Below are 13594 nucleotides of genomic sequence, written 5' to 3'. Positions count from 1 at the left end.
GCAAGGGCCTATTTCTTGCAATGCAAAGTCCACAGTGGTCCTCGTGTCCTTCTGGGCACCTGTCCTCCAGATGCTGGCACATGATTCTAGGCTGCTTCAAATGTGTGTGGCTTCTCCTTTATCAACATCTGCTACTGTGACCATTGTGGTGGGCTGGGGCAGGGTGGAAGGAGGGCTTGGAGAGCTGAGAAGTAGAGATTCATGAGCCCAAGTGTGAGGAAGTGATTCTTCTCATCTGCCTGGAGTGGAGGAGATGGTGACTGCTGAACAGTAGTGATGGCCCCCACCAGCAGTTCCTCAAGCCACCCAAGTGACCAGCTCTCACTGTGTTTTCTTTGTATTACCCCTTTAAGGAAAACCAAAGGAGTACTTTGGATTTGCAATCCCAAAAATCCTCAAGACCTTTCCAGACTCCCCACTCAACATAGCCTCCGAACTTTCAAATGTATAGTTTGTAAAGAAAACTTTTTTTGGAGTATGAAATAAGTAAATCTTGTATTACTTAAGATGCAGTGTACCCTTACCTGGAAATTTACCTGTTAGCCCTGTACCAAGTTTTGGGATGTGGGCTGGCCCTCAAAGGCAAGTTCCTGTTAAAATAAAGGACCTTTTGCATACCTGTAGCTAAACCTGCCTGAATGGGATAAAAATAGTCCCAGACTAGCCCCCTTTAAAATATACAGAGAAAGCATTATTTAGAAGAAGTCTGGCCTACTTTTGAGGTCTTTCATTATGAGCCACATTAAGTAACAGCTGAAAAGTTACTGAATTTTTCCTGTGTCCATTTACTGTGGTGAGTGCTTTGCATGCAGGTCTCACTTAAATTTCACAACACCCTAAGAGATATACTTTTTTAAAAATTTTTTATTAAAAAGTAATGTATTATTAGCCCCAAGGGTACAGGTCTGTGAATTGCCAGGTTTACACACTTCACAACGCTTACCATGGCCCATACGAGAGATATACTTTTATTATCCTGATTTTACGCATGAGGAGACAAGCTCAGAGAGGTCACTTAACTCTTCTAGATCTTCACAGAGCAAAGTTTGGACCCAGATCATCTGACTCCAGAGGCTTCACTCTTAACCATTACCCTAGACTGACTCTCATCTCCTCTGAAAATAAGTCTTAAGGGAAATGGAGTGAATATTGCAGTCTGCATATGAACAAGCATTCTGGAAACCCTGGCCATCAGGGTTCTTGTGTAGCCACTCAGTCCTGGAGAACTGCCGGGCAGTTATCCCCAGCCCGGACATCCAGACTGTGTTCCCAGACACCAGGTGTGTGGATGGAATCCTCTTCCCTGAGCCTTTCACTAACAAAACGCTCTGTGTGTTTCTTGTGTCTTCCAGTTGACGGTCCTCCAATGGAACCCTCCCAGTTTGTTTCAGTGGTCCCTAAATATCCAGACAAGATGGGATTCGATGAGGTAGGAAAGGTGTCTGTGTGTGCATGTACACGCATGTGCATGTATGTGGCATGCTTACATGTTCATATTGGAGGGCAAGCCAGATCCTACATCCGAGAGCCCGTGAAACTGGCTTGGTGGTTAAAAAGGCACCAAGGTCTGGGGAGAACCACTCAATTTGTATCATGTCTCAGCTTTCTCATCTTAAAAAAGGAGGATTTGGGGTGCCTGGCCAGGTCAGTCAGTGTAGTATGCAACTCTTGGACTCAAGAGTCATGAGTTCAAGCCTCACGTTGGGTGCGGAGCCTACTTAAAATAAAAAAAATAAATAAATAAAGATAAAAGATGAAAAAAGAGAATCACATGCACCTGAAACTAATGTAATATTGTGTGTCAGCGATACTCAAGCAAAAATATTTTTTTTAAAAAAGGAGCATCGTGGTGAAAATGAATTAGTCATTGGGTTGGAAAGAAGTTACTATTTAATCAAGAGCAAATTTTATATTTTCTAGGAACAGATACCGCTATATTTTGTGAACCTTTCTATCAAGATTCAAGGGTAAAGAGGATAATGTTTTAAGTATTTGAGGACCTTAACTTTATTCTGAGGGCATAGAAACCATTCTGGCACAGTCTGTGTTTTATTTTCTCTGTGCTGTTCTTCCATGGAAAAAGGTTGAAGGCAGGACTGAGAGGGAAAGGAAAAAGAGAAAAAAAGAAATTTGTTGTGAAATACCGCCTTTCAGTGGGCCAGAACTTCATAACACCCCAAGGGCCATATTTATTGTACAGTGTTGATTGCATGAAGAAGGAAGCAGGAGTATAAAGAGATACCTCTCTTGGTAACACACACTACAGCTACTTGGGAGTGCCCAAGACTCCCAAGTCTCTGAATCCTTTGTGGGTCCCTTCGGTCATGTAGCTGCAGATCAGTATTCAAGCCTTTAGTGATCTAGAGGGTAGGACAGTGCCTCAGGAATCCACAAACTGAGATAGAATTTTTCCGTGGATTCTGGGTATGGTATAGGCCAGGCTTTATGCTGTGCACTCCCACCATCGCTCCAGTCAAAGAAAAAGCCTTGTTTATCATTCTTTGCTGGATCACACATGTCCCCAGGTACAGCCATCTTAAAGCTGCTGGGATGGGCACTGGTAATTCTTGTATAAAATTGACGTGAATCTGGGCTTCAGGAATGGGAAAGAATATTTCCTGAATATTAAATGGAAAGAGTTAGCAGCTATGATGCTGTTTCCACAGAGGGTAGAATGAGAAGAGATGATTTTAATGTGGGAGAGAGGAATTAGAATAAAGTGCAAATAATTTTTTAAAACAATCGGGGCTGCAGAGAGGTTTGGCCACCATCACGCACTGGACCAGCTCTCACGTCTCACTAGAGCTGTCCTTCCCTGCAACCCTCGTCAGCCCTCCGTTCTCCAGGTGAAAGGACCCAAGTGTCTTTACATAGATTCATTTTTTTTATTTAGACACATTCCTTTAAAAATAAATAAATAAATTAAATAAACACATTCCTCAGAGGAGCAAGCCAAGGGAAATCAAGTGGGACAAAACCAGGATCTTCTAGCTCTGGTCTTCCATTTGGACGGGGCTGTAAGGACTGGGGCCCCACTGGAAGTCTTTGGAAAATGCCAACTCTAGGAGGTGCTGCGGGTCTAAGAACAGAGATAAGATGGTGGATAGGGGGGATTTTCATGTGCTTTTTTCATTCTTCGACGGTGGCGGTGTCTGGGCTGCATTTGGCTCTGTGGTTCTTTCTCTGTTTGCTGTCCACTAAGTATGAGCAAGCCGTCTGTGTTTCTCCTTCATGGCTACAATTTTTACTGCGCTTGTCCTGGCTAAAGCTGGGACTGAATTATTATTTACTAAAGTCTTCCCAGACTAGAGGGCTCTGGTTTGAGGGGACTTTTTGTTGTATTTCTGTTCATTTTTTTGTTCGGGTTTGTTTTTGTTCTCCTGGAGTGACCTCGGGCAGCTCCATGCACACGGGAGGAAATGCCCCTTCCTTTCTGTATCTTTTAAAATTGTGGGATAAAACATGGCCCATCACACTGTGATCCTAAACAGGAAGAACATGAAATGTAAAAGAACACAACCATTAAGTTATGAAGTCCCAAGTTACAAGGCAAGTAGAGTCACCACAGAAATTATGTTAAAAATAAATATTCCGTTAAGTAATCAAGAGAAGTAATGAAATCAACTCAGTTAGGTCATCAGAGAAGTAATGAAATCATGATGCCCCGAATTCACTTTGCCCTAAATCAGAGGATAATTTCTTTAAAGAGGACATCTTGTTCTCCCATCAGTTTCTTGGCCCAGAGCTATATAAATGGATGGAAGTGAGAATATTTTGGAAGGATGGGTTGAAATTTTAGTGTAGCTTTTGATCCAGTAAAACATAGAACATATTGATGGTTATACGCAGAATAAGTGAACCAAAGCTTCATCCCCAGTACCCAGGCTGGTTACAAGACCTAGTTTCTTCTTTATTCTGGGCTTGACATAAAGCAAGCTTTGTCTAAACCACACAGCATTGGCATTTTAATCTGTGTTGTTCTTGTGAGGTGAGGTGGTTCAACTCTCCCTTTTACAAACAAGGGAACTGGACCGTGAAGCATTCAATGTCTTCCTCAAAGTGATCTGGGTAGTTAAGTCAGGATGAAGCCAATGCCATCCTACTTATTCCTGTAGGGTCTCCTTTTCTATGCCACAGACTACGTGTCATCAATATTTCTTGCTGGCAGCTAAAATCTCCTACTCTTAGAGGCTAGTTTAAGAGTTCAGAGTGAGTTTGTCATTGTTTGTAGCAAAAGGACCTTGGGAATACCCATATTTACCTATAATAGCATTCATGAGTCTTGAGGTATTTCCATGGCTCCTTAAATCTGAGAATAGTCAGGACCATCTCACTACCCATAATTCCCTGCTGTGGTTTCATAATACATATGTATTTCAGACAGCCATCAGGAACATAGGGGCAAAGATGAGGGGCTACAGATGAACCCAGCCCTCATGGGAAAGGAATCTGGAAGCATATTTTTGGAGATTTCATGGACGAGTTTGATGTGGAGATGACGCCTTTCCATTTCTCTATTCCCTCAAAAGTCTGCCTCTAAGAGTAGAACCCCTTCTCTTTACTTTTTTCCAAAAAAATCCCCTTGTCTCTAGGGGAGTTGAAGAATTCTGGCAAAGAATCTCCCAACATTAAGACCTTGATAATTCTGTTTGAAACCTTTGGAAATGCAAGGAATGTATTAAGACTAGATTTTTCTCATTCTTCGAATGACTTGAAATTTATTACAATGGATATGAGATCTAAGAATAGCTAATATTGAGAACCCATGAGATAGGACCAGGATCATCCCAGTTTCACAGATGAGAAAACTGAGGCATGGGAACTGGGCCAAGGAAAATACTTAGTAAATAACAGTCAGGATATAGACTTGGGGCTGCTAATAAGTCTAACCACGTGCCCGACTGCCTCCTACCTCTGAGTCTTCTGTTTGGGGTTTAATTCACACTTGGCCTCCTCAAGAGTAACTTTGTGAACTTTCCTATCTCAAGAACAGGGCAAACCTGTCCACCAACAAGCATCAGAGAAACAAAGAGAGGGTGAAGTCACTGCAGATGGTTCAGTTTTGAAAGTCATTGTGTTTGGATTAATATCATTTGACATGATATGAAATATAAACAGATCTTCACCACGGTTTTCCTTTTTTTTTCCCACTCCTTCTTCTAACTAACTTTGGTCCTTATATTTACTTAACTTTTCAAACAGCCTAAAGGAAGACTTGAATAATCTGTGTTTCTTTTCCTTTTTCCTCCCTGTGTTAGATTTTCATGATCAACCTCAAGCGCAGAAAGGACAGGCGGGACCGGATGTTACGCACCCTGTACGAGCAAGAGATTGAGGTCAAGATTGTCGAGGCTGTGGATGGAAAGTGGGTTGGGTTTTTTCTTGAATTGCAGTTGTGGTTGGAGTGGGAAGGTGCCCTCTCTGACAGAGGGTTAGTGCTCGGCGGGAGGAATCTAGAGTCATTAGAAGACATACTGTTCTAACCGCCACACATAGCCTACTTTGGGAAAAGCTTTATGAATGAGAGCAGCATTTAAATTAATTTCACCAGGTAGAGTAGGCCTGCATTCCAGTCACCATCCAGCGAACTCTGGTCTTCATTATGCTGAAGGCTTGCAATGGAAATGATTTCCCCCTTTCTCTGGGGGTTTTCGCAATGGTTGTGGTGGTTTCCAGCTTCCTATGATATATTGGAAGGAATGCATTTAGAGTTGCATTCAGAGCCTGATTTAGACCAAAGTCACCAAACCTGGGCCACCTGAGGAGAGTAAATGGGGAGGAGAATAAATGGGGGAACATGCACAATGATGTGTATATCCTGTGGCGTGAGATCTTGCCAGAGCTTGCCTGGGCTGATCACGTTTCCCAAGAATATGGCAGGAAATTCACAAAGGGAACTTGGTTGAATTCCTTCAAGAGTTTTGCTCTAGCTGTTGTTTATTATCTCATTTTCCTTTGCCCTTTTATTTGACACTTTATTTCAAGGTGTCAATTTTTGCTAAACCTGCAGTTCCATGTTTTATGTAAGTTTGGAATATGAATGGCTCTAAGGAGTATGGCTGGAAGCTATTGTGAAGTGTCTTATGACTTTTGGACACCCATGTCAGAGTCTCCAGGGTTAAGCAGATTCTTGAGTCCCAGCCCAGGGCTGCTTAATCCTGATCTCTAGGGCTAGGACTGGGAATCTGCATCTAAGAAGCCTCAAATTCTTAGGTAAGGTTGATTCTTAGGTAAGGTTGCCACTCAGTTAAAATATAAAATATAGGACACTCAGTTAAATTTGTCCCAAACATTGCATGGGCTTACTTACACTAAGAAATTACTCATTGTTTATGTGGGATTTAAATTTGACTGGATGTTCCATGTTTTGCTTACTAAATCTGGTAGCCCTGTTCTTTGGTGCACTGGAGTTGGGGAACCACTTCTTCAAATACTTAGGAGCCCAAATTTTATTTATAGGCCACGTGGACCAAGGGAAGTGAGTTGAATTGTGAGAGTTCTTTATTTGTTCCTCATACAAGTCTCTTGTCGGAGATACAATACCATGAAATTTTTGACATTCTGTTCCTCGTTATTGCCTTCTTGTGTTAAAAAGATAACTTCTACTCTACCATTTTAATTCTCTTGTTTCTTTTACTATATATTTTTTAGTTATTTTCTCAGTGACTGCCATGGAGATTACAATTAACATTTCAATGTATAGCAATCTAGTTTATATTGATACAAACGTACTAGAAGAAAACATAGGGGGTAAGGTCCTCACATTAGTTGTGCCAATTTTTTTTTTTTTTTTGGATTTGACCCCAAAAGCAAAAGTAAACAAATGGGACTATATAGTAAATTAGTAATTACTATACAGTAAGTAATTACTATATAGTAAATATAGTAATTATCTACAAAATGAAAAGGCAACCTACCTAATGAGAGAAAATATTTGCAAATCATATACCTGATAAGGCATTAATTTCCACAATATATAAAGACTCATATAATTCAATAGTATAAACAAAAAACCCAAATAACTTTATTTTAAAATGGGCAAAGGTTCTAAGTAGACATTTTTCTAAAGAAGACATGCTGGTGGTCAACAGGTACATTAAAAGGTACTCAACATCACTAATTATCAGGGGAATGCAAATCAGAACCACAATGAGATATCACCTCATACTTGTTAGAATGGCCATTATAAAAAAGATGAGAAATAGCAAGTGTTGACAAAGATGTAACAAGAAGGGAACACTAATGTATTGTTGGTAGGAATGCAAACTGGTGCAGCCACTATGGGAAACAGTATGGAGGTTCCTCAAAAAATTAAAAATAGAAATACCATATGACCCAGCAGCTCCACTTTTGGGTATTTATCCAAAGAAAATGAAAAATCAACCTAAAAAAATAAAAAAACAACCCATATATGTATCCCCATGTTCATTGCAACATTATTTACAAAAGGAACCTAAGAGTTCTATCAGTGGATGAATGGATGAAAAAGGTGTGGAGTATATAAATATATACAAGGAAATATTATTCGTCCATTAACAAAGGAAGTCCTGCCATTTATAAGAACATAGATGGCTTTTGAGGACATTATGCTAAGTGAAATAAATCAGACAGAAAAAGATACCAAATGGTCTCATTTATATGTGGAATCTAAAGAGAAAAAAAAACCCATATTCACAGATACAGAGGACAGAGGTGATTACAAGAGACAGGGTAGGAAGGTGGGTAACATGGGTGAAAGGGGTGAAAACATACAAACTTCCAGTTGCGAAATAGATAAGTCTTGGGGCTGTCATGTACCACATGGTGACTATGGCTAACAATATGCATTGCATATGTATGAATGTTGCTAAGAGAGTAGATCTTAAAAATTGTCATCATAAGAAAAAATTTTGTAACTAGGTGAAGGGATGGACATTAACTAGACTTAGTGTGGTGATCATTTCATAATATGCACAAATATCAAGTCATTATGGTGTATACCTGACACCAATATAATGTTATAAGTCAATTATATCTTGATTAAAAAAACAACTGAATTTCAGTGTCTACAGAAGCTTAGCTTCCATACTGCTTCATTCTTTTCACCACCCTTTGTTCTATTGTTGTTAAACAAATGACTTCTTTCTATATTAAAAGCCTTATAACAGAGCCTTACCATTTTTGCTTTATGCAGCTATAATTTAAATTGGAAAATTTAAAGAGAAAAAAAGAGTCATCAGTGAAAAACATTAAACTGTCATTTATATTTACCTATGTGGTTACATGTCCCCGTGCTCTTTATTTCTTTATATGTATTTAGGTCACTCTCTAATTTCCTTTCATACCAATCTTAGAACTCCATTTGGCATTTCTTGTAGAGCAGATCTGCTAGTGACAAACCCTCAGCTTTTATTTATGTGTAAATAATTTAATTTCTCCTTTATTTTTGAAGGATAGTCTGACTAGATATAGAATTTTTGGTTGACAGTCTTTTTCAGGAAGCATTTTGAATATGTTGGCTTACTGCCTTCTGGCCTCCATGGTTTCTGAGAATCAGCTATTAATCTTGTTGAGAATACTTTATATGTAGTGAGTCATTTCTCTCTTTCTGCTCACAAGATTGTCTCTTCCATTTTTGTTCTTAAGTTTAAAAAAAAAAAACTAGGTCCAAAGAAAGGACACGCACATGTTATGTTCACAGTTCTTCCTGTCCTCATCCCCTCCAGTATTTAATGCTATTAGCCACTTGTCCTTCCTTAGGAAAATACCTTTTCAAACTGTTAAAAAACTGGTGATACTTAGAACTACGTTGGCAATTATGAGGGATATACCAAGTATAAGACATTGTTGTATCCTTCCCTAAGAAATGATGGGAAACCTGAGAAGTCTTCCTCAATGTGCAGAAGGGCTCTGAGGAACATCCAGAACTCTCTCTTTTTGGCTTCTGTAGTGGGGACATCTCAAATGTTAATTTTCAGATGTGTTCTCTGTCATGCAGAGCACTCAACACAAGTCAGCTGAAGGCCCTGAATATTGAAATGCTGCCTGGATATCGAGATCCCTACTCCTCTAGGCCTCTCACCAGGGGTGAAATTGGCTGCTTTCTCAGCCACTACTCTGTCTGGAAAGAGGTAAATAGTGCTTGATTTAGATAGGCAGTTTTGTAATGAGGAAGAAGGAAAGTGGGATTTTGTAGGTGAATTAGGGCCAGATATAAAGTGGACCCATTCTGTTCTGGAAGTACGCTTGGAAGTTTCTGTTGCCTCATGTCTCCCTCTGACACAAGGCCAGTGACAAACAAGGAGAAGGGGCCTTGTTGCCACTTGGGATGATGACAGGGGAAGACAGCCATGTTCAGGAGGCCACACTCCTTTTGGTGTATCCTTGTCTGTAGTAGGAATGCCTTGTATTGTGTGTATCTAGCATGTCATCATTTATTAAATGATTTCGTACAAGAAGGCACACAGAAATCATATGAAGTCAATCAGGACACATGGGCCCATTTTATCCAAGAGAAAATAATTAAATATCTTGTCTATATAAGAAGTGGCAAAGCCAGGACATGAACTCATGCCTTGGAGGGAGGTATGTGAGTGTGGGGCTCCTGATTAAGGGTCAGTTCCCATAAGAAAAGAGAAAGTCCCTAAAGAAGGGCCCCTTGAGTGCCTTCCCTCTTTGAATGACCCAGTCTATGCCAATCTTTTTTTTTTTATTTAAACTTTAAGTGAAATGTAATAGATAAATACAGAATTACATAGATCGTAAAATATAGGCTAATGAAATTTCACAAATGGGATAACAATACAGCCATGTCAACCAGCACCCTGATCAAGAAACAGGTTACCAGCACCCCAGAAGCACATCTTCCATATTTCCTTCTAGGGAAACAGTCCCCAAGGGTAATCACCGTCTTGACTTCTAACAGCCCAAAATAATTTTGTCTGCTTTTGTACTTTCGTTTATACGAATGGAACTACAGGGTGTTGAGGTAGATCCTCCCAGGACCAGAGTTGGGAGGTTCATCTTATAACGTTGCATTTAATTATAGACCGTACATCCTCACTGGGGAAAGCAGACCCCAGTTTATTTATCCAATCTACCCCTGATGGCATTTGCTTAGACTCCAGTAATGAGCTATTACCTACTCTGCTTCTGTCTTCTCAACATTTTAATATATACTTACCTTAATAAAAAATAGGCACTGGACTTCTCATGAGGTCTTTTCCCACTGATGACCTCTACAGGTGATCGACCGAGAGCTGGAGAAGACCCTGGTTATTGAAGATGACGTGCGCTTCGAGCATCAGTTCAAGAAGAAGCTGATGAAGCTGATGGATGACATTGACCGGGCTCAGCTGGATTGGGAACTGATGTGAGTGACGAGACAAGCTTATCCCAGAGCACTGAGAGGATTCAGTCCTATTCAAGGGGCAACAAGCCCCGCCTCCCCAGCTGATAGGAGACACAGCTCCTGCTTCCACTTCCTGACTTTCTCCCCACAGATGTTCCCACAAACAGGAAGTGAGTAGACGGTAGCCCCCGGTTTCTGGATCTGTGTACTCTGTGGGCTGAGAAAGAAATTGTGGGAGATTCTTTGGGAGACCCAGAGTCTGCCTGCTGGTCAGGGGTCTTCAGACTGAGCGCTCATGTGGAAGCGCAGCAGAAGCCCGCCCCCCCCCCCCCCCCAGTGAAGTAGCAGTGCCTGGAGAGGTGGGAAGAGAGAGGGGGAGGCATTCATTCAAGGCCAAGAGTCCTGTGTCACACTTGAGAGCAGGTTTCCTCTGTAGCCTCTGACAGTCTGGGGGCTGAAGGTCTGCACGAGAGTGCCTCTCTTGGGAAGGGAAGTGTGCAAACAGTAAGAACACTGAGCTGGGTTCGGTGGAGGGTCAGAGCTCATCATAGGAAAATCAGGCTTACCAAGGTAATGCTGGTTCTGAATTGACATTTACTGATGCTCTGATAGCTGTCTCTGGGAAGTAAGTCTCTCTCTCTTTCCCTCACCCTCCCTCTCTCCCTTCCGCCCTCTCTTTCTCTCTCTCTCCATCTCCCTGTCTCCCCCTCTCTTCCTCCCCTCTCTCTGTCTCTCCCTCCCTCTCTCTCTCTTTCTTTTTAAACCAAATGACATTTTGTACTTCTCTCCAGTGAGGCAGAAAGTTCCCAAGCATTATGTACGCTTCCCAGCTGTGTGTCAAAGGCAATTTCATCAAATCAGAGCCTGTTCCTTTGGAGTGGCTGCAGCAGACAAGCTGTCCCGACTCCTCCCATCCTCGGAGGGAAACGGAGCTATGGGCCCAAGTGAAATACTTGTTCTCTCAGAAAACGTACCATTTTGAGCCCAGAAGAAACCTAGTAGCGACTCAACTAACCCATGGGGAATAGACCCAGAAATCAGTACTGTGTAATATCAAGACACTGGCTCCGACTCATATGTCAGCCGTGTGATTAGATTCTGCGCTGTCCCTTAGGATCCTTGTCTGTTCCTGTAATCCTCCAGAAGGCCCCGCACCTCGGTCTGAATCTCTAGCTCTGACACCTGCGACTGCTCCTCACAGGCATGGAGCCCAGAAATCATTTTATGCTCACAGGACCTGAAAAAGCAACTTTTACTTCAGACTTGGAATCAGAGGACTCGACTTGGGGAGCCTAAGCCCTATGACTGACACATGTCCTTGTCCACCTGTGGTTTAGCTGGTACATTTCTTGGGACAAAGAACCAACAAATTTGGGACACTTGGAAGGCTCAGTCAATTAAGCATCTGCCTTCAGCTCAGGTCATGATCTCAGGGTCCTGAGATTGAGTCCCACGTTGGGCTTTTTGCTCGGTGGGGAGCCTGCTTCTCCCTCTGCCTGCTTCTCCCCTGCTTGTGCTCTCTCTCTCTCTCTCTGACAAATAAATAAATAATCTTAAAAACAAACAAACAACAGATCCAAGAAAGCAGAATGATTGGATAAGGACATGGATACAGGGAATGATAGGGACACATAACAAAAATCTTTTCTAAATTTCACAGACTGATCAAGTCAAAATATGCCATTAATATTGTTTATATACTATTAAAGAATGACGGTGGTTTCAAATTTTTCTTCTTTCTTTCTTTCTTTCTTTCTTCCTTCCTTCCTTCCTTCCTTGCTTCCTTCCTTTCTTCCTCCCTTCCTCCCTCCCCCTCTTCCTTCCTTCCAAGAGAGATACAGAGAGAGGATGCAAACCATTGCTGGGGGCGGGGGGGGGCGGGGAGGGGAGGGGTAAGCAAGAGGAAGAGAAAAGATCTTAGGCAGACTCTGCACTGAGTGCAAAGCCCAACACAGGGCTTGATCACACAATGCTGAGATCGTGACCTGAGCTGAAATCAAGAGTCAGACACCTAACTGACTAAGCCACCCAGGCACCCCTCACCTATCCTGTTCTAAAATGAACAAAAACAAAAAATGTTCCTGAAGCTCAAAACATGAAAGCTGATAAGCTGTCCATGCCTGCTATGTTACATTTCTCCCCCCAAAAAGAAATAGTAAATGGGAAGAGTCGAACAAACCATTGGAATCATCTAGGGCAGTGCTGCCTAACAGCAACATGGCAGGAGCCACATACGTTATTTGAAAATATCTAGTGATCCCATTCGAATGGTAAAAAATACATTAGGTGAATTTAATAATACATTTTATTTACCCCAACATCACTAAATATTATTACTTTAACATGTAATCAATATTTTAAAACTATTAATGAGATAGTCTACATTGCTTTTTGTTTTTGCGTCTGGTTTTTTTTTTTGTTGTTTTGTTTTGTTTTGTTTTTAAGATTTTATTTATTTATTGGACAGAGAGAGAGATCACAAGTAGGCAGAGAGGCAGGCAGAGAGAGAGGAAGGGAAGCAGGCTCCCCGCCGAGCAGAGAGCCCGATGCAGGGCTCGATCCCAGGACCCCGAGATCACGACCTGAGCTGAAGGCAGAGGCCCAACCCACTGAGCCACCCAGGCACCCCTTTTGTGTCTGTTTTAAAGCTTTTTCATTTTTTGTTTGTTTAGAGGGAATGAGAGGGAGAGAGAGAGAGAGGGGCAGAGGGAGAGGGCAAGACAGAATCTCAAGTAGGCTCCACACCCCACATGGAGCCCTACATGGGGCTTGATCTCAGGACCCTGAGATCATGACCTGAGCCAAAACCAAGAGTCAGACGCTTAACTGGCTGCGCCGACCAGGCACCCTTTTCTACCATCTTAACATCCAGTGTGTATTTTATGCTTAGGACACATCTCAGCTAAGTTTTCAGCTGCTGCAATAAACTGCAATCCTACCAAAACAGTTTTGTATAATGGAAAAAATATTTTACACTTCTTCAGTTTTATTTTTAAAATTTTAACTTGAACTACGTTCAACGAACCCATTGAGTACAAACTCGGGCCCTGGCCCTCTAGCCCCCTGTCAAGTGCTCAGTGGGAGTTTCTCTTCTCCCTGATGGTCCATGAGAGAAATTCTGGATGGTTTGGTCTGAAAGGGACAGTGGCTGAGAAGGTCTGTGTTTGGTGTCCTGAGAAGGTGAGCCACGACACATGCTACGAATCCCAAGAAGTCTTGACAAGAGCAATCCATTGAATGCTGAAAGAGAATGTCTTAAGGCAA

At 41.7% G+C, this 13594-nt stretch overlaps 1 protein-coding gene across 1 annotated transcript in view; it reads left to right on the top strand.

The window, feature by feature from the left end:
• The window catches only part of COLGALT2 (collagen beta(1-O)galactosyltransferase 2), a 102711-nt gene that overhangs the window by 83728 nt on the left and 5389 nt on the right, over positions 1-13594 (top strand). Inside the window, exons 7-10 of the mRNA XM_047704128.1 lie at positions 1353-1429; positions 5259-5365; positions 8978-9110; positions 10224-10351. Coding sequence (XP_047560084.1) covers positions 1353-1429; positions 5259-5365; positions 8978-9110; positions 10224-10351 — 445 coding nt within the window. The remainder of the gene's footprint in view (positions 1-1352; positions 1430-5258; positions 5366-8977; positions 9111-10223; positions 10352-13594) is intronic.

The sequence above is a fragment of the Lutra lutra genome, chromosome 15, assembly GCF_902655055.1.
Source record: "Lutra lutra chromosome 15, mLutLut1.2, whole genome shotgun sequence".
Lineage (NCBI taxonomy): Eukaryota > Metazoa > Chordata > Mammalia > Carnivora > Mustelidae > Lutra > Lutra lutra.
Note: the sequence above shows the minus strand (reverse complement) of the source record. Positions and strands in the feature narration are given on the sequence as shown.